Here is an 18,935-nt window from a genome sequence, read left to right as displayed (position 1 = left end):
GAGCCTCCATAAAAGGGAGCGGCGGGGGCCTGGGGCCCCGGATTGAGCCCTCCCCGCCCGGGGTCCCGACGCGCTCGGTCTCGGGGAGGCCCGGTCGCGCCCTCGCAGGCCGGGCGGTGAGCGGCGGGCGGCGGGCGGCGGGGAGGGGGCCCCTGGCGGCGCGCCCGGCCTCCCGCGTCCGGTCACCGCGTCCCCCCCCGCCCCCCGCCTCGGCCGCATCATGGCCCTGAAGGCCGAGGGCGCCGCGCTCGACTGCTTCGAGGTGACGCTCAAATGCGAGGAAGGGGAGGACGAGGAAGAGGCCGTGGTGGTGGCCGTGATTCCACGGCCCGAGCCGATGCTCAGAGGTGAGGCTGGAGGGGACCCCACTTCCGCGTCACGGCGCGGCCCGCGCGCCCCCTCCCCCTCCGGCCTGGGACCCGGGCGCCCCCTCCCCCGCTCTGGCTCCGCCCCCTCCGGGGTCTGGAATCTGGGGCCTCCCCGAATTCCCCCTCCCCCGCCCCCGTCCGGGGTCTGGAGCCTTCGATCCACGCCCCGCGCGCTCCGGATCTTCCGGTGCCCGAGCGCCCCCTCGCCCGGGCCCCGCACCGGCGGCCGCGGCCTCCCGCCCCGCGGAGGCGGGGGCCGGGCTGCGGTCCAGGCCGAGGGGCAGCGAGGCCTCCAGGCCCGAGGCTGGGCGCGGCGGCCTGCTGTCCGGAGGGAGCTGGAGGATGCCGCCCGCCGAGGGGAGGATTTTCAGGGCCCTCCGCACGGAAAGCCTTCCTGTCCCCCAACCCCTCTTTGCATCTCCTGCCTAACACTTGAGTAAGCCACAGGTGTCAGATTCTAGCGCTTCAGGGGTGAATGGGATACAGCGCTTGCCAGGGGTACCCTCTGCCACGCAGGAAGGGGCTTGGCCTCAGGAGGGGATAGCAGGAACGGTCTGGGAACACTTGCTTTCCCCTCCCCCTTTACCAATTTCTTTAGTCCGCAGGATCTTGCAGACCATTAGAAAACAAAGGGCCGTCTAAACGGAAAACTTAATACTGGCGAAAATGCCAAAAAAAATCTTTTTCGTAGAAATGCGAACGTGTGTTTATTTTAAGATACCTCTTCCCATAAAGGGGATTGTACCCAAAAGAGAGAGCAAGGCCATTTATTTAATCCCCGCGGAACACGCTATCTCCGTGCACTGCCTCTCAGCCTTTTTGGAATCTGCAGGGTTTTAAAACAAGTCGAGGAAATGAAAGCTGCTGCCCTTGTCAGAGCTTTAGATCTAGCAGAGGTTCTTTTCCGTATTTGTGCTAGTATTTACTGAGTGCTGGATGCTAGGCTGCGTGAATTAATTGTTTCAACAACCCTTTAAGGGAGGCCCTATTCCCCACTGTTACGGTGGGGAAACAGAAGTCCGGAGAAGTTAATTCATTCAACAGGTTTTTATTAGTAGCACCTATTATAAACGAGGCAGTTTTAGGCTGGACATGCAAATGGTTATGAACAAAGATGTAACATCTCATCTACATATACGTATAAATGAATGACCAAAGACAAACGTAATTCAGTGCATAGGGTGTCAGGTGCCGATAAGTGGTTCAGAGAACACCAGAGCAAAGGGAGGAGAAAATGGATTGGGAGGCGTTTTATTTGGAATATCAAGTAGTCAGAAAGGCTTCTTTTCCAATGTGAATTTTGAGCCCAGACTCCCAGGATGGGAGAGAACGAACCTTTGTGGATGATTGGAGGGAAAGCATCTTAGACAGAGAGAATAGCAAGTGTAAGTGTCCTGAAGCAGAAGCTTTTTGAAAGAGTTTAGAGGAGAAAAGGATGAATTCAAGGCTTTTGACCTGAGCACCCAGAAGGACAGGCCTCCCGCATCCCAAGACCAGGCGACTAGGATGCAAGCGTATGAAGACAGAGTTAAGATTTGAATGGGGCGAGTTTGAGATGCCTGTGACACATCCAAGCTGTAAGGCCAGATAGGCATCAGACACATGCATTTCAGTGCCACTGGAGAGCGGCTGGTGGTATAGATACGGGAGTTGTCAGCCGCCAGGCAACGGGACAACACCTGTCAGAGGAAGGAGTTAGATAGGAGAGGTCTAAAAAACTGAACTGTGGAGCTCTCTCCAGTGACTGCAGGTTGGAGATTGAGTCAGTCCCTCATCAAAGATTTCTGAATGCCACTGCATGCCAGGCATTGTTTTTGATGCTGGAGGTCCAGGTGTGAACGATCCAAAGTCTTGCTGTCCTGGAGCTCACTGGGCAGTGGGGAGGCATGGTGCACAAGTAAAACACACGTTAGGTCTGATGGTGGTGTGGGCTGAGGAGCAGGACATGAGGGGTAAAGGGGAATGGGGTGTCCAGCTTTCTGCAGGAGGCAAGAGGGCTGTGGTAAAAAGATAGTTCTTCAGGCTATTCCTTGAAAGAGATGAGAGAGCTGCACAGGCACCTGAAAAGAGGTGAGGAGGACCCAGTACCAGCAACTGCAAGAGAGCCCCAGGGAAGAAAGGAATGAATCAACAGGAGGCAGTGCCTGGAAGCCAAGTAACAAAAACCTAGATGGAAGAAGTGACGAGCCAAATGATGAAATTTAAGAACTGACAGCCAGGTTTAGCTTTGGTGACCTTGACGGGAGTTGTTTCCGAGCAGTGGTGGGAAAGAAAGCCCAATGGCAGTCAAGAGGTCAAGGTTACTGTGCATGGTCACATGGGACATAGGAACAGCCCAGCCTCGGACCTGAATCTTCCGAGTCCTGGCCACTTCTCAGACCCGTTTCATATGCCACTTATCCATACGGTTCCCAGACGTCAGGGCCCCTCATATTTTACTTCATCCCATCTTCTCAGATGGGAAGGAGATGCGGTTACAAAAGAGCAAGGGGACTCTGCTGCAGAAGCATGGAGCTGCCAGGCTAATGGGGGTCCAAGGCTGCCTTTGTTGAACCGGAAAGAATTCCTGCCCTGCCAGAGCTTGTGGCCCATGTGCACAGGGAACAGATGCCAGGCAGACCCTTGGGAATGAGATCACCCCTGCAAATGCTCTGGGAGGTGGGAGAGGGATTGTGATGGGGTGTGGCAGCCTTCTGAAGGGTCCTTGCCAGGTGGAGAAACAGGCATGCCTGTTCTTTGCTGACTGCAGGCTCCCGGAGCATCTCCTAGGTGGCAGGCCCTGTGGGGGCAGTGAGACAATCAGATGTTCTCAAGAAAGTATGCAGCATGGCCTGGAAGTCAGAGGTGGATATAATCAACCGTCGGGGTGGGAGGTCCCAAAGGCTTCCCAGGAGTGACAATGTGAGCAAGGCCATAAAGGAAGTGTAGGAATTTGTCAGACTAATCAGAATGGTCTAGATGAATGTGCCAAAGCTGAAGACCTGCAAGAACACAGCCTGTTGGAAACCCTGTGGTCTGGAGCCAGATTGAAAGGAGATATACAGGGGATCCCTGGGTGGCTCAGTGGTTTGGCGCCTGCCTTTGTCCTGGGACGTGACCCTGGAGTCCCGGGATTGAGTCCCACGTCGGGCTCCCTGCATGGAGCCTGCTTCTCCCTCTGCCTGTGTCTCTGCCTCTCTCTGTCTCTCTTTCATGAATAAATAAATAAAATCTTTAAAAAAAAAAAAAAAGGCAGATACACAGATAGTGGGATGCCGATGCACACAGGTTGCGTTTAGTATGGTTAGTGCCTCGCGGGCTGCAGTGGAGAGGAGAGAGAGAGACTTGGGGTAAGAATGTGCCTCCCTCCGCCCTCCAGCCCTCCACCAAGTTTGGGGAATCATGTAAGTATTCTAGGCCATGGGTACCTCTACTGGTAACATCCTCCTGCACGTCTCCCTCTGTAGTGGCCCAGCAGGAGAAGACCCCACCGCCTAGGCCCAACCTGCTGGAGGCAGGCAGCGATGGCTGTGAGGAGCCCAAGCAGCAGGTGTCTTGGGAGCAGGAGTTCCTTGTGGGAAACAGCCCCGGAGGCAGCGGGCGGGCACTGTGCATGGTGTGTGGGTCCGAAATCCGGTCCCCCTCTGCCGACACGGCGCGCATGCATATCCTGGAGCAGCATCCTCACACCCTGGACCTGAGCCCTTCAGAGAAAAGCAACATCCTGGAGGCCTGGAGTGAGGGAGTGGCCCTTTTGCAAGACATCAGAGCTGAGCAGCCTTCCTCGCCCACCTCAGGTAGTTGGAAGTGAGGGTCGGGTGGAGGATGAAGGGAAAAGTCGGACTCACAGAGCACTTGGAACTCACTGGGTGTTTGCCTTCTTCAGACTCAGGCCAGGATGTCGAAGCTGACCCGGACTCCGACCCAGACCCTGCCAAAATGCCAGCAGAGATCGTTGTTCTCCTCGACTCTGAGGACAACCCATCTCTCCCGAAAAGGAGCCGGCCCAGGGGACTCCGCCCCCTCGAGCTTCCTGGTCAGTTTTTGGGAAGCCCTTGCGGCTGAGCTGGGGAGAGGGGAGTGCGCATTCTGTGTTCTGTGTGGCGAGAGGCTACAGGGCCCAGGCGTGGCCCCTTTCAAAGGTACAAGGTCTTCTCATTCTGTAGCTGCCCCTGCCTCAGAGGCAGGAAATAGGAAGCCCCGTGGTCAGAGATGGAAGGAGCCCCCTGGAGAAGAACCGGTCAGAAAGAAAAGAGGCAGACCCATGACCAAAAACTTGGACCTGGACCCAGACCCTGACCCAGGTGAGGGAGAGGCCCATGACGGGCGTGGGCTCCAGGCGCAGTGCTCCAAGAGGAAAGTCACGCCAGGGCAGGGGGGCCGTCCAGGCCTCTGGACTCTGGCTTCAGTGGCCATAGGCAGCACAGCCTTACAGACTCTGTTCTATCCTGTCCTTCCTTCCAGACCCCCCATCACCTGACTCACCCACGGAGACTTTTGCTGCTCCTGCTGAGGTCCGTCACTTCACCGACGGCAGCTTCCCCCCGGGCTTCGTCCTCCAGCTCTTCTCTCACACACAGCTCAGGGCCTCAGACAGCAAGGACTCACCCAGAGAAGGGGTTGCTGCAGGAGGCCTTCCCCAGCCAGAAAGCCCCTCTCCAGGTGAGCTCCTGGGAGGGGACGACAAGGGTGGGTCGGAGAGAGCCAGGCTACATCCCTGGGGTCTGGCCTCCTCAAGGCTGCTCTGCAGCAGAGCCTGGGATACAGGTGGTTACTGCTCAGGGCCCCTGAGACGCGGGGCCGAGGGCGGGCAGACCAGAATGGTGGGGACTGGCCAGCAAGCTGAGCCGCTCTGTTAGCTCCTGGGGAGTGTCCTGGAGTTGGTTGTTAGGTTGGGCTAAGCCAGTACTCCCCAGAGCCTGACACCCATCAGCACACTTATTTATGGCTGATTCCTCCTGGAACCTGAGGTGCCTAGCTCGCCCTGGTGGAGCCAGGGCCCGAGTGGGACTGGAACAGAACAGACCCCTGGTCAACTCAGCAGACACCTCCGTAGAGAGCAGCTCAGTGACTTTTGAATGATAGCATGAAGTGCTTGCGTTTGTATCATGTTCAACCAATTTCAAGAAACTTCTCTATGTAGTTCATCTGGCCCTTAGAAAAGTCTGTTTTCCGCGTGGGAAGGTGGAGTCTCAGCTGGTTCTTCCCTCCCTTGATCCTTGTATTCGTTTCCTGTGGCTTCTATGACAAACTACCACAAATCTTAGTGGCTTACAAGAATACACTTTATTACTTTTCAGTTCTGGAAGTCAGAGGTCTAGAATGGGTTTCATCCATCTAAAATCGGCAGGGTCCTATTCTTTTCTAGAGGCTCCAGCAGGGGGTCGCTGGGGGGTAATCCATTTTCTTGTCCTGCCCAGCTTCTTAGAAGCGAGCATTCCTTGGCTATAGTCTCCTTCCGTCTTCAAAGCCAGCAGTGGCCAGTAGAGTCTTTCTGAGGATGTCGTCTTTGTTCTGACTTGTCTGCCTCCCTCTTCCCCCCCTGGGACCCCTGTCATCCTGTGGAGCCCACCCAGATCATCCAGGACAATCTATTTTGAAGTCAGCTGGTTAGCAACATTAATTCCATCTACTGCCTCAGTTCTCCCTTGCCACGTAAGATAGCATAGTCAGAGATCCTGGGGATTAGGGAGTGGATATCTTTGAGCAACACAGTCATATAGCCAGGCAGTGGCTGGATTCAGATTAGACCAGAACATGCCTTGGGAGGGCAGAGGCTGAGCCTCATTCCTCTTCATCTCTCCATGCCAGGCGCCTCGGGCTCAGGAAATGGCTTTTTTTTTTTTTTTTAAGATTTTATTTATTCATGAGAGACACAGAGAGAGAGAGGCAGAGACACAGGCAGAGGGAGAAGCAGGCTCCATGCAGTCCCGATGTGGGACTCGATCCCGATCCTGGGTCTCCAGGATCAGGCCCTGGGCTGAAGGCGGCGCTAAACCGCTGAGCCACCCGTGCTGCCCAGGAAATGGCTCTTGAAGGAGTGACCAGGTGACACACAGAGCACTTTGTCGTGGCCTGCCTGAAATAGTGCATTCGGAGTTAGAGCCCAGGGAAAGCTAGCACGGGAGGTACCAGGGGCTCCCCAGAGCAGGGGTCTCAAAAAGGAGGTGGACTTTTTGTACAAAGAAAAAGCAAAAAAAAAAAAAAAAAAAGAAAGGAAGAAAAAGCAAATATGCCCCTTCTCTTGCCCACCCCACCTCACTCAACAGTGGTGAGCACTGTTAATAGTTGGTTTTGTGTCTTGAGACCTCTCACGAAGCTCAGCGTGTGCCTGTATGTGTGTACACGCACTTTTCACTGAATTCTATTTTACCAAGATAGGCTCTGTTTTTTCTCATCTTGAGGCAGGCGTCAGCTCTTCACGTAGATCACGGTCTTAACTGTCTCAAGTTTCAGCTTGAGCCACATTCCAGTCCTGCCTCCCCGAGACTGTGTGCTCTGCTTGGACTTGAGCGTTCCCTGAGCTTCCTCGTTCTCTTCGGTGGATCACTGCTTTAAATGGCTCACTGCTTCCACTGTTTAATGGGTCTTCTGGTTTCATTCTCGAAAGGGAGCCTTCATTTTGAAACCTGGGATACCCTGTGCCCCAATTCACCTGTCTGGAGTGGTGAGTAGCTGAGAAGGGAGTCCCTGAGACCTCACATTCCTTTGGGGTACGTGGGCAAAGTCTGAGGCCTTGGGATACATGAATATAATTGACATGAGAGGGTTTTTCTCAGCAGGTGGCAGAATCTAGGGAGGTTGGAGGTGGCGGGAACACACAGTGGACGCTGTGTAAGTGTTCCTGCCTGTAGCCAGGCTGGGCCCTCAGGGGAGCACTATGGAAAATAACATGAGTGAGGACAGAGTTTCTCTGTCCCCAAGAAATTTACTGTCTGTTTGAAGGTACAGGTTGGAGGAGTGACGCAGCCACTGTAGTTCTGTGCGGAGCAAAGGCTTCCAGAGCGGTGGCCACAGACTGTTTGGGGATCCCAAAGCTTGGGCAGATTTCTCAAAACCCTGTGAGGCTTCAACCAGAATATCTTCATGTTGAGTTGCTTTTTGTATTGAAGTTCTTAAAAGATTTTGAGTAAAGATTCTAATTCTATCAGTTTAAAAAGGTTTAAAAGTCAAGGATTTAGAAATTGGTGAGGTCACTACGGTGAGGTCAGCTGAGCTGATGGATCACAGTGTGAAGCAGAGGAGACTTTCTGGAGCTTTCCAAAGGGCTTTGCAGGAAGAGGGAGGGGAAGTGTCCAAGCCAGAGAGAAGGGAAGCCTTGAGGACCCCACTCACAAATTGTAAGGAAAAGCCCTCTTTGTCTTGCTAGTATTTGATTTGAGTAAGATCTAGAGACCTGGCTTTTAAGATACCTCGGCCAGGTCCAGTATGTTTCCAGGCTGGACCAAGGAAAAGGTGTGGTGTGTGTGTGTGTGTGTGTGTGTGTGTGCGCGTGCGCACGTGTATGCATGCGGGCACCTGTGCACATGAGTGTGAGCATGTGTGAATTTCACAAGGGACAGGGTCTTTGTTCTATTCGCTGCTATATCCTCGGTACTTGGTATCATACCTGGCACAAAGAAAGCTCTCAGTAAAGATTTATTGAAATAGTGGGTAGTGGCTGCCTTCACCGTCATTTGGTGGTAACATTTTCAGAGTCCCCGAGCAGAAACAAGCCTTAATGAGAAACAGGAGAAAAGGACTCAGGCCTACCCTCTGGAGAAGGTGTGTTCGTGGACACACACATGCACAAATGTAGAGGAGAGAGGAACAGAGCCGGGGAAGCAGAGGGGTTTGGGCTTCCCAGGAGGGAGGAGGGCCAGCCCTGGGTTTGGAGTGCAGATGGGGCTCAGCTTGTCCCTGGGCTGATAGGTTCTTCTGGCTTGCTCTTTCATGGCCCTGGGCTTTGATCATGCATGCTTTCTGGAAGGGCATCACAAGTCAGGCCTCACTCTCCTGAGGCTCCCCTCCACACCCACCCTCACCTCTGCCCTCTATGCTACCAGAAGGAACTGGTACTTAATCCTGTTGCTTTGAGAAGTCCTGAAGTTCATGAGCTCTTACCATGTGCCAAACTCTTAACATCTTTGTGTAGTCTGTCTCCTTAAATTCCCACAACCACCATACACAGTATTTGGGGAAGAGGACACAGCCTTGGGGAGGCAAGGCACTCTCAGGGCCCCTCACCCAGTAAGCGACAGCATGTGTGCATTTCCACCTGTGTCCTTCTCCTCTGCAGCATCCAAGCCACATCCTCTGCCTTCTCATTGCTGCTGGAGCTAAACCCCGCTAGCAAAGCTTGGCCCCCTGGGCCTCTTACTAGACCCCAGCTGTCTGCCTTGCTAGCCACCATTTCCTCTGTCCTCTGCTCTCTGTCCACCGTCCGGTTTTCCCTCTCCTGTAGATTGCATCCGGCAGCCGATGCAAGCTGAGATTTCCCCCTTGCCTCCTCATCCCTCGCTAGCCACTGTCCCATTTGTTGCCAAACTTCTTCAGCAAGGCTGGGGACTATTTTCTGCACTAACCAACCCTCATCTCTCTGGGAGCCGCTTCAGCCCTGTTCCCATCTTCCAGCCTCATGCTGACGTGGCTTTTCCAGCAAGGTCACCATTGACTTGTCTAAAATGAGAATCCAGTGGTCGATTCTCAGTCCATGCCCTTCCCGATGTGACAAAACAGTGACCCCAGCCCTCGGCCTTTCCCAGAGCCACTTGCCATCTGTGGGCTTCCCAGGCAACCTTCTGGGTTTTCCTCTAGCCTCACTGGCTGTTCCACTTCTGCTCTTTCACACATGGCTCCCTGAGTCGGATCTGCTGATTATCTTTCCTCCTTTTTTTTGAATGTAAGCTGTTTCAGGTCAGGATATGTGTCTGTTTCGTTTCCTGTGATGCACCCGGCAGACGATCCATGTGCTGCCCGCGTGTCTGGTGCGTGAGTGGTTAAGTGAGTGACCGGATACCAGATACCTCAACCAGCAGGGCCTTCCTCACTCCCAGAGCGATCCACCCCAAGTTCACCTGCTCCCAGCTCCCAGCCGGATCTGCTGATTCCAGCCTCTCTTCCAGATGCCCATGTGACCGGTCTGTGATTGTAAGATCTGTCACACTGAACCCCCCCGCCCCCCGCCCCCAGCCACCTTCCTCTTCCCAGCCTCCTCTCCCCTCTTGCATTCTACACTTTGCTCAGGCTCAATCCTGGCGTCATCCTCTTCTGTTTCTCAGACTCCACATGAACCTCCCGCGTATCCTGTTAGCCCCACCTCCAAAATCCATTCAGAATTCATCTTCCTGTCTCACCCCTCCTCCCCCCCCCCCACTCGCTGAGGCTGCCCTGGTCCCAGCCATCTCTTGCCTGGTTCCTTTAACAGTCCTCTCCGTGGGCTCCTGGCCTCTGGTCTTTGCCCGCTATGGTCTCCTCTCCTACGGTACAGGTCCCCAGTGCAAACCAAGTTGGGCGCTGTCACTGCTATTCCTGTTACACTCCAGAAAAGAAGCTAGAGTTCTCCTGGTGACTAGTGATGTTCTCCCCAGGATCCCACTTCTACCCTATCCCACCCACTGCATAGGTACTGGCCTGCTGTGAAAGATCCTTCCCAAAACAGACATCAGGACAGTTGCAGTCACCATGTCTGGTTCTGATTTCCATGTAAAATACTTTTGTGCATTCCCATGTGATAGGGGATGCTTTCATGGCTGCACAGTCACTGTGGGGGTCTGCTCTCCCCTCCTTGGGGTCCTGGCTTTGCTTATTTGGAGCAGCTCCTCCCCAGTTATGGTAAACGTCCGATCTCCCCATGTGGTGGGTCCCGATGGGAGGTGAAGGGCCTGGTGGGGCTCGCAGAGCAGAGCTGGGACTCTAACCCAGGACTGGCCATCAGGTTTTCCCTCCTTTCCCTCTGTATCCATTTGTGAGCCCCGTAGTGGGCAGAGCCATCTTCTCTTTGGGGTGTTCCCCACCCCCACCACCTCTGCCCACAGAGGCTGGGGCGCCCAGTGAGTTTTAGATGAAGTGGAGTGAGCTGAAGTTACATAAGAGGTGAGCATACAGCAGTGAGCATGTGTGTACCAAAACACATGGGGGAGGAAGCCAACAGGGTGTGCCCGACTTCTACCTAAGAAGCAAGGATCTCATCTTTTGGTTTGTTGGGGTCCTTGGATGAGCCAAGAGTGGAGCTTTCCTCTGTTCCTTGGGCTCCCCCTCATACCAGGCCCTGGACTGTGGAAAGGAAGAGCTAGAAATGGTAATGCAGAAGCCTTCAGGGGCCATTCTCGGGATGGGGGTCCAAAGGGCCCTGACTTTTGCTCTCTGCTCCCATCGCTGCCCAGCTCCCCCTCCGGGGCTTCGCGGGACGCTGGATCTCCAGGTTATCCGCGTACGGATGGAGGAGCCCCCAGCAGTCAGCCTCCTGCAAGATTGGTCCAAGCACCCCCAGGGCACCAAGAGTGTGGGAGGAGGTGACCCCCCCAACTGGCCTGTGGTTCTGTCAGAGTCCAGCACCACCATGGGGGGGCAGCCAGAGGCAGGGAGTGGCATGTAGGTTCTCGCTTTCCTGGGGAGGGAGGGAGGGAGGAGGCAAGGTCCCCCTTTGGCTTATCACTCAGAGCTGCCCAGCTTGGCCACCTGATGGAGAGAGTAAAACCAGGTGCCAAGGCAGGATGGAGGAGAGGATGGGGGGCAGCATCCGTTGTTACTTGGGGGCACTGGAAGATGTTGACCCCTGGCAAGGCACAAGACCAGGCCCTGGGAAGGGCAAGGCTGGCCTCAGGGCTGTCGTATGGTAGGGCATTGGGCCTGTGGAGAACACCTACCCCAATCCTTTTGCTGACCCAGACCTCTCCGTCCCCCTTCCTTCCCCCCTCTTAGCCCCCACCATTCTCCCTTGGCACAGTGCCTTACATAAGAGGTGGTCACGATGGGGTTTGAACTGAGTCCCACTACCTCGGGGGACGCCTCTCCTCCCCCACCTGTTCAGGCTCCTAAACCAGGAGGCCTCCATTACCTCTTCCCGCTCCATCCCTGCAGGAGGCCCAAGCAGACCACCTGGGGGGCTTTGTTCACTCCCTCCTTTTCACTTACTTTCCTGTTGTATATATCTCCTTTGTTGACAATAAATTATTTTTTTTTATTAAGAGTTCTGTCTGGGTCATCATTGGGGGAAGGGGTTTGCTAACAGGATCTCCAGGCTCCTGGAGTGACCTTGAGGGGCAGGAGGGCTGGAAATTTGTCCTGGGTGGGAGGGCAGAGCAGGGCCAGGGTAGGGCCTCATTGGCTCCATGGAGGTGTGGAGCTGACTGGGCGCGAGTCACAGAGAGACCCTGCACCCCTTCTCCCAGCCCTTGAAATGGGGTCAGAAACATTCTTTGGGATGCCTGGGTGGCTCAGCGGTTGAGCATCTGCCTTCAGCTCAGGTCATGATCCTGGAGTCCCAGGATCAAGTCCCATCCCGCATCAGGCTCCCTGCAGGGAACCTGCTTCTCCCTCTGCCTCTCTGTCTCATGAATAAATAAATCCAAGGAAGGGAGGGAGGGAGGGAGGGAAAAGAAAACACCTCCTCTTTAATGTTTTGTACCTTCTGACTCACCTAGTGAACCTTGTCCCAGAGAGCCCACGGTGGGGGACAGGGGCTAATTACACCCTACTTGTTGACCTTCTAAAGTGAAATGGTTGAGGCAGGCGTGTGGTGCCTTACTCTAGCCCACCCTCTCCCTGGCTTGATTAAAAACTCCCTCCTTTGCCTGGTTTCCCCATTCCCTGGACCAAGAGATGGCCCACTCTGGGTTTCTTCACCAGATTCCTTACCCTCCTAAACCAACATCACAGGCCAAATCTATGTAGAATCTTGTTTCTCTCCCATTGGTGATATGGGCATAGAAGAGGGACACGGGGAGCTCCCTGCCAGACCCCAAACCCCACTGTCATATTTAGAATCCAGAGGCAAGTGGAGCATCAGGACAGTCCACCCCCTGCACCAGGACTGCTTTCCTGCTCCTGATAAATACTGCATATCAGGGCAGAGGTGAGGCCTTGATAGCACTCTGAAGGAAGAGTTCACCTACGACACTGAGCTAGCTGGGTTTTGAGACTAACCGGAAAGCTAGTCTTGAGATCAGGAGGGATCTAGGTATGAGCATACTGCAAGCATGCTGGGTGCTGCTCTGAGCTGGTGTCACCCAGATGTGGGCCAGGGGTGGGTAGTCTCTGTGTGGTAGCTTCCCGGGATGTGGTCCTTTCTCCCTAACAAGCTTGGGAGAAGGAGGGCAAAGCTGTAGGGCCCTTGTCACAGGGGATAAGAAGGCACAGATATGGTTCAGAACACTTTGTGTCTCGGGTGGCTTCACCAGTGCGTGACAGGTGGGCCACAGACCTCCACTGCATCTCCACCACTGTTTCTGCAAACTGGTAAAACTTCTCTCCCACTTAACAGGCAGGAAGGAATAAGGCTGAAAATCAGGCTTTGAAACGTGAATGTGAGTTACTGTAGGTGAGGTCTTTCTGTCCTTCACACAATCACGACTGTTTACATTTATGCCAGCATGCTTTTCAGTTGATGTGGCTGTGTTGCTGGGTGTTTAGTTGAGAAAATGTCTGAAGCTCACCGTAAAATTGAGACATTCAGTGCACCTTCGCTGCTGTTGACGTGATTGATGGCTGGCTCACTAGACTGTGAGCTCCTTTTGGGCAAGGACTAGGCTGCCCTGACTTTGTTTCCCTAGGGTCCTGCTTGGGCCCAGCACATAGTAGGTGCTCAGTTGTCAAGCGCTCTCTTGATGTGTCTTCCCATGCAACATTTTCCAGGGGAAGCTGGTCTCTAGTGTGTGCGGCTCCCTTCACGGGGTGGCAGCCACAGTGGCTGCAGGTGGCACAGTGGTTCCGTGACTTCATCCTCACATTCCTGGTTGGCAGGAGTCCGCCCAGCCTTGGCCAGGACCCTAGGGACTGTATGAGTGCGTGTGGCTGGAGCTCCCAGTGGGCACCTCTGGGCTTCCAGGGAGAGATGAAGAGCAGAGCCGAGGACATGATTCCACCTGAAGTACAGAAGTTTCCTAACATTGGTGACTCAGAGCTTGGTGGCTCTGGTGGGGGAGTCCCTCTTCCACCCCTGTCTCTGACAACTCCAGACCAGATGCTGCTGCAACCGTTTACCCAAACGCCAAGGAAGGCTCACACACTAGCAGTGACCCGGGGCTGGTGGTGGCAGCTTTCTCCAGATGGGATGCCAAGGCCCAATCACAATGCTGAGTGAAGGGGTGGGAGAAGAGGGTGCACTGCCCCCAACTCTTTTTTTTTTTAAATAACTTAAGCCAAAGTATTTTTTTTTTAAGATTTTGTTTATTTTTTCATGACAGACACAGAGAGAGTCAGAGAGAGAGAGAGAGAGAGGCAGAGACACAGGCAGAGGGAGAAGCAGGCTCCATGCGGGGAGCCTGATCTGGGACTCGATTCCAGGTCTCCAAGATCACGCCGCGGTCTGCAGGCGGCACTAAACCACTTGGCCATGGGGGGTGCCCGCCCCCAACTCTTGATACCCTGGCCTCTAATTCCCTTTGCTTTCCAAAATGGGCCATCCCTTGCTGTTCCCAGTTGCCGTCCTCAGGGTCCAGGTAGGGGAGAGCTTTCTGGATACCAGTAACAGCTGTGTAGTTAAAGCTGGTCTAGGACAAAGGAAGAAACAGCCCCTTCCCTCCTCAAAGAGAAACTGGTGTGTGTAAGTGTGTGGTTGGGAAGAGAAGACACTGGCTGGGCCCCATGTGACACCCCAGCTACGTCGCTGGTCTGGTCCAGACTAGGCTGCTCCTACAATCTGACCCCGCCCCGCTTCTCTCACACACAGCTGTGTAGTTCTGTGGTTCAAATGAGACTGTAAAGTCCTCATACCCCCAAGGGGTGGTAGAAGGATGGGGAGCTGGAGTGGGAGAGCATCTCCGATGGGACAGCAGCCTCTCAGTGTCACCCCACCGGCTCTGTTGGGAAAGAGGCACCATCTCACCTCCCCATGGGCAGCACGGGCAGGGAGGGGCTGCTGCTTTGTAGGCATAGCAACTGGTAAGGTGTGTCTGTTTTCCAGCCCTCCCAGGACCAGATATTGGCCCAGAGCCTTCACACCAGATCCTGTCAGTCCCTCTCCCCTCTAGAGGGAACAGCCTCATTCCACCCAAAGGACACACCAGCCTTCAGAGGAGGAAGCAGTGCAGGACTTCTGGTCTAACAGCAATCTCAGTGCCTCGGATTTCCTCAGACCCCACTCTCTGGGTGGCCTGAGGAAGCAGGAGCAGCAAGGGAGCCAGGGGCCAGGGCAATTACTCTTCAGGGCTCAGATTCCACAGACATGAATGAAGGCCCCCGGCGGACAGGCAGAAACTACAGAGTGCAGGCAGGACACCCGCTGTGTCCCCACTGTGGGTCACCCCACATTGTGCCCATTATACAGGTGAGGGATCAGCCACAGCAAGACGAACAAGGTGACTTGCCTGCCACTCCAGAGCTGGTGAGGGAGCAGAGCCAGTCTGAGCCTGGATCTGTCTGACCCCAGAGCTCTTGTCTCCCACACTGCATGGCCTGTTTCTGCTTCAGGACTGATACCTCTTCCCTTGAGAGCCTGGGAACTTGTGGTAGGTTCAGGGTGTGAGGCAGAAATGGAGTCAGGTGGGAGTGGGGAAGGTCTTCAACTATGACAAATGCTCAGCACCTCCTTTGCTCCCCTCAGATGATGATTTCCTGTGACCTCACCATGCCAATTTCCAGAGCACCCCCCCCCCCAGGTCCTAGTGAGTAAGGAAAGGGTTAAGGTATAGGCAGGGAAAAGTAGGGGACCCCTGAGTAAGCTCTGACACTAGTCCTGGCAGGCAAAAGCGCATAGCCAGAGTGAACAAGAGATAAGGGAACAGACCAGACCACCTGGCCCAGGATGTTAGGGAGTATTTTTCTTTGGTGGCTACAATGTAATCACAGAAAAATGACCAGACCTCAAAAAAATACATCATTAAGGGTGTTATCTATAGTCCTTGCTCAAACCAAGATGGCACAAGAATCTCAAGGCCTGGTACAACAATGTCCATGTGAGCTTGGACTGCTCTAGGGAGAGGGCATGGGGAGCTACTCCTAACCCAGAACCTGCCCTTCCCCCACACCCCTCCCGGCCTAAAGTGAGTCCTCTTGCCCATGGCACCCACATCTTCCTGGGTGAGCAGTTTGCCTCTGAGACACTCACCCACAGTGTCACCAAAGTCACAACGGGGGTTGAGACAACTGCACATGTACAGTGGTTCAAAGCTGAGGCTCAAGAGACCCTGCAGCCCCGGCCCAGGCTGTGAGCTGGGTGAGAGGCACGTGCCACAGTTCCAGGTGCTCGGGACACAGACGTGGACAAGAGAACCAAGGGCCATTCTGGGCAAGATGGACAGCAAATGAGGAGGTTCTCCATATATGCAGCCAGGATGAGCACCTGGAAGAAAAATAGGGTGTGACAGAGGAAGACATGGACATGGCCAACAAGCACATGAGAAAATGTTCCGCATCCCTTGCCATCAGGGAAATACAAATCCAAACCACAATGAGATACCACCTCACCCCAGTGAGAATGGGGAAAATTAACAAGGCAGGAAACCACAAATGTGGGAGAGGATGCGGAGAAAGGGGAACCCTCTTGCACCGTTAGTGGGAATGTGAACTGGTGCAGCCACTCTGGAAAACTGTGTGGAGGTTCCTCAAAGAGTTAAAAATAGACCTGCCCTATGAGCCAGCAATTGCACTGCTGGGGATTTACCCCAAAGATTCAGATGCAATGAAACGCTGGGACACCTGCACCCCAATGTTTCTAGCAGCAATGTCCGCAATAGCCAAACTGTGGAAGGAGCCTCGGTGTCCACCGAAAGATGAATGGATCAAGAAGATGTGGTTTATGTATACAATGGAATATTCCTCAGCCATTAGAAATGACAAATAACCAGCATTTGCTTCGAGGTGGATGGACCTGGAGGGTATTATGCTGAGTGAAATGAGTCAATCAGAGAAGGACAAACATTATATGTTCTCATTCATTTGGGGAATATAAATAATAGTGAAAGGGAATAAAGGGAAGGGAGAAGAAATGAGTGGGAAATATCAGAAAGGGAAACGGAACATAAAGACTCCTAACTCTGGGAAACGAACTAGGGGTGGTGGAAGGGGAGGAGGGGGGGTGGGGGTGAATGGGTGATGGGCACTGAGGGGGGCACTTGACGGGATGAGCACTGGGTGTTATTCTGTATGTTGGGAAATTGAACACCAATAAAAAATAAATTTATTAAAAAAAAATAGGGTGTGAGAGAGGGGCATTATTTTTTCTTATTTCTTTTTTGATCATAGACGTTTTCCTTCTTTTTTTTTTTAAGATTTTATTTATTCATGAGAGACAGAGACACAGAGACACAGAGACACAGGCAGAGGGAGAAGCAGGCTTCCTTCAGGGAGCCTGATGTGGGACTTGAACCCAGGATCATGACTTGAGCCAAAGGCAGATGCTCAACTACTCAGCCACCAGGCACCCAATCATAGACATTTTCAAACACACTCAAAAGAAGAAAGAGAAAATGACATAATGAATCCTGATGTATCTATGACCCAGCTTCAACAAATATGGCCAATTTGGATTTATCTTTGTCTCCCCACACTATCCTCCCTTCTGGATTATTTTATTTGTTCTTTAAGATTGTATTTTTCTTTAATTTTTTTTTAAGTAGGATCCATACCCAGCATGGAGCCCAACTTGGGGCTTGAACTCATGACTCTGAGATCAAGAGTCAGATATTCTTTTTTTTTTTTTTTTTTTTAAAGATTTTATTTATTTATTCATGATAGTTACACAGAGAGAGACAGAGAGGCAGAGACACAGGCAGAGGGAGAAGCAGGCTCCATGCAGGGAGCCCGACGTGGGATTCGATCCCAGGCCTCCAGGATCGCGCCCCGGGCCAAAGGCAGGCGCCAAACCGCTGCGCCACCCAGGGATCCCAAGAGTCAGATATTCAATCATCTGAGCCACCCAGGCGCTCCTCCCCCCCTTTTCTGGATTATTTTAAAGCAAATCTCAGACATGGTATCATTTCATCTGTAAATGGGTTTGTTTGTATCTCTCTAAGAGACAGTCTTCAATGAAACACATCAATATCACACTTTAAAAATTAATAATCCCAGGGCACCTGGGTGGCTCAGTTGGTTAAGCATTTGCCTTTGGCTCAGGTCATAATCCCGGAGTCCTGAGGTTGAGCCCTGAGTCAGGCTGGGCTCCCTGCTCAGTGAGGAGCCTGCTTCTCCCTCTCCCTCTGCCGTTCCCCCTGCTTGTGCTCGCTCTCTCTCTCTCTCTCTCTCTGTCAAATGAATAAATAAAATCTTTAAAAATTAATAATCCCTTATGGCACCTGCCTGGCTGAGTCAGGAGAACATGGGTCATGAGTTCAAGCCCCATGTTGGGCATGGAGCCTACTTTTTAAAAAATTGGGGTGCCTGGGTGGCTCAGTCCATTGAGCATCCAACTCTTGATTTTGGCTCAGGTCATGATCTCAGGGTCATGGTGTTGAGCCCCAGTCAGGCTCTATGCTCAGCAGAGAGTCTGCTGGAGATTCTCTCTCTCCCTCTCCCTCTGCACCCGCCCCCCAGCTCTGTCTCTCTCTTTCTCTCTCTCAAATAAATGAATAAATTTTTTTTTTAAATAATAAACCCAGGGCACCTGGGTGGCTCAGATGGTTAAGCATCTGCCTTTGGCTCAGGTCATGATCCTGGGGTCCTGGGATGGAGTCCTGCTTCTGGCTTCCTGCTCAGTGGGGAGTCTGCTTCTCCCTCCCCCTCTGCTCCTCCCCTCACTTGTGCTCTCTCTCTCTCTCTCTCTCAAATGAATAAATAAAATCTTTTAAAAAAATTAATACTCCCTTAATGTTATCTAATATCTAGTCACTGTTCATATTCCTCAATTGGTCCATGAATGTTTTTGTTTTTAAGTTTCTAATTGCATTGAAAATACACATGCCATAAAATTTGTCATCTTAACCATCTGCAAGTGTAGCAGCAGTAAGTACACTTGCATTGTTGTGCAAGCAATCTCCAGAACTCTTCCTTGAGTTTCTTTTCACAGCTGATTGGTTTGAAGTGGGAGCTAAGTAAAGTCCACACATTGCATTCCAACTGGAGACAACCTTACTTTCCCCTCTGCCCCCTTGTTTCTTTTCTTTTTTCTTAAGAACATGGTGGCTTGTTCTATAAACAGAATTTCCTGAATCCTGGAGTTGACTGATTGCACCCCTGTGACATCGTGTGGCACATTCATCCACGAAGGGATGTGATTTCTAGGTGGGGGCTGCAGAGGACTTCCTCGGGACAGGATACTGAAGCAGGGAGTCATTCAGTTAAATGGGAAAAGAGAATTCTGGGCAGAGGGGACCAGGGGAGCCAGAGTTCTGTGGCTTTCATTCCCAAGGGATTCATAGACAGCCTGCACCAGGCTCTGCACCAGGTACCAAGGATGCAACCAAGAGCCTCAAAGTGTCCTTGGCCTTTTTGGGGGCTCGGGCTCTTCTTCCT

The 18,935-nt window shown here is 53.0% G+C and overlaps 1 protein-coding gene across 8 annotated transcripts; it reads left to right on the top strand.

Moving 5' to 3' along the window:
• On the top strand, positions 1-14,797 carry SPINDOC (spindlin interactor and repressor of chromatin binding). 8 transcript variants are annotated; one of them, XM_025445940.3, is made up of 7 exons: positions 25-347; positions 3,815-3,897; positions 4,027-4,144; positions 4,234-4,383; positions 4,514-4,651; positions 4,812-5,009; positions 10,712-11,515. In XM_025445940.3, the coding sequence occupies exons 1-7, from the start codon at positions 221-223 to the stop codon at positions 10,921-10,923; spliced, it is 1,026 nt and encodes a 341-aa protein (XP_025301725.1). In that variant the 5' UTR covers positions 25-220; the 3' UTR covers positions 10,924-11,515. The 8 variants fall into 8 exon arrangements, with proteins under 8 accessions (XP_025301723.1, XP_025301726.1, XP_025301728.1 ...); XM_025445938.3 differs by lacking the exon at positions 10,712-11,515 and adding an exon at positions 14,452-14,797 and having other exon boundaries at positions 1-347; positions 3,815-4,144; XM_025445941.3 differs by having other exon boundaries at positions 10-347; positions 3,815-4,144; positions 9,234-11,515.
• Positions 14,798-18,935: the final 4,138 nt, after the last annotated feature.

Source organism: Canis lupus, chromosome 18 (genome assembly GCF_003254725.2).
Source record: "Canis lupus dingo isolate Sandy chromosome 18, ASM325472v2, whole genome shotgun sequence".
Taxonomy (NCBI): Eukaryota; Metazoa; Chordata; class Mammalia; order Carnivora; family Canidae; genus Canis; species Canis lupus.
Note: the sequence above shows the minus strand (reverse complement) of the source record. Positions and strands in the feature narration are given on the sequence as shown.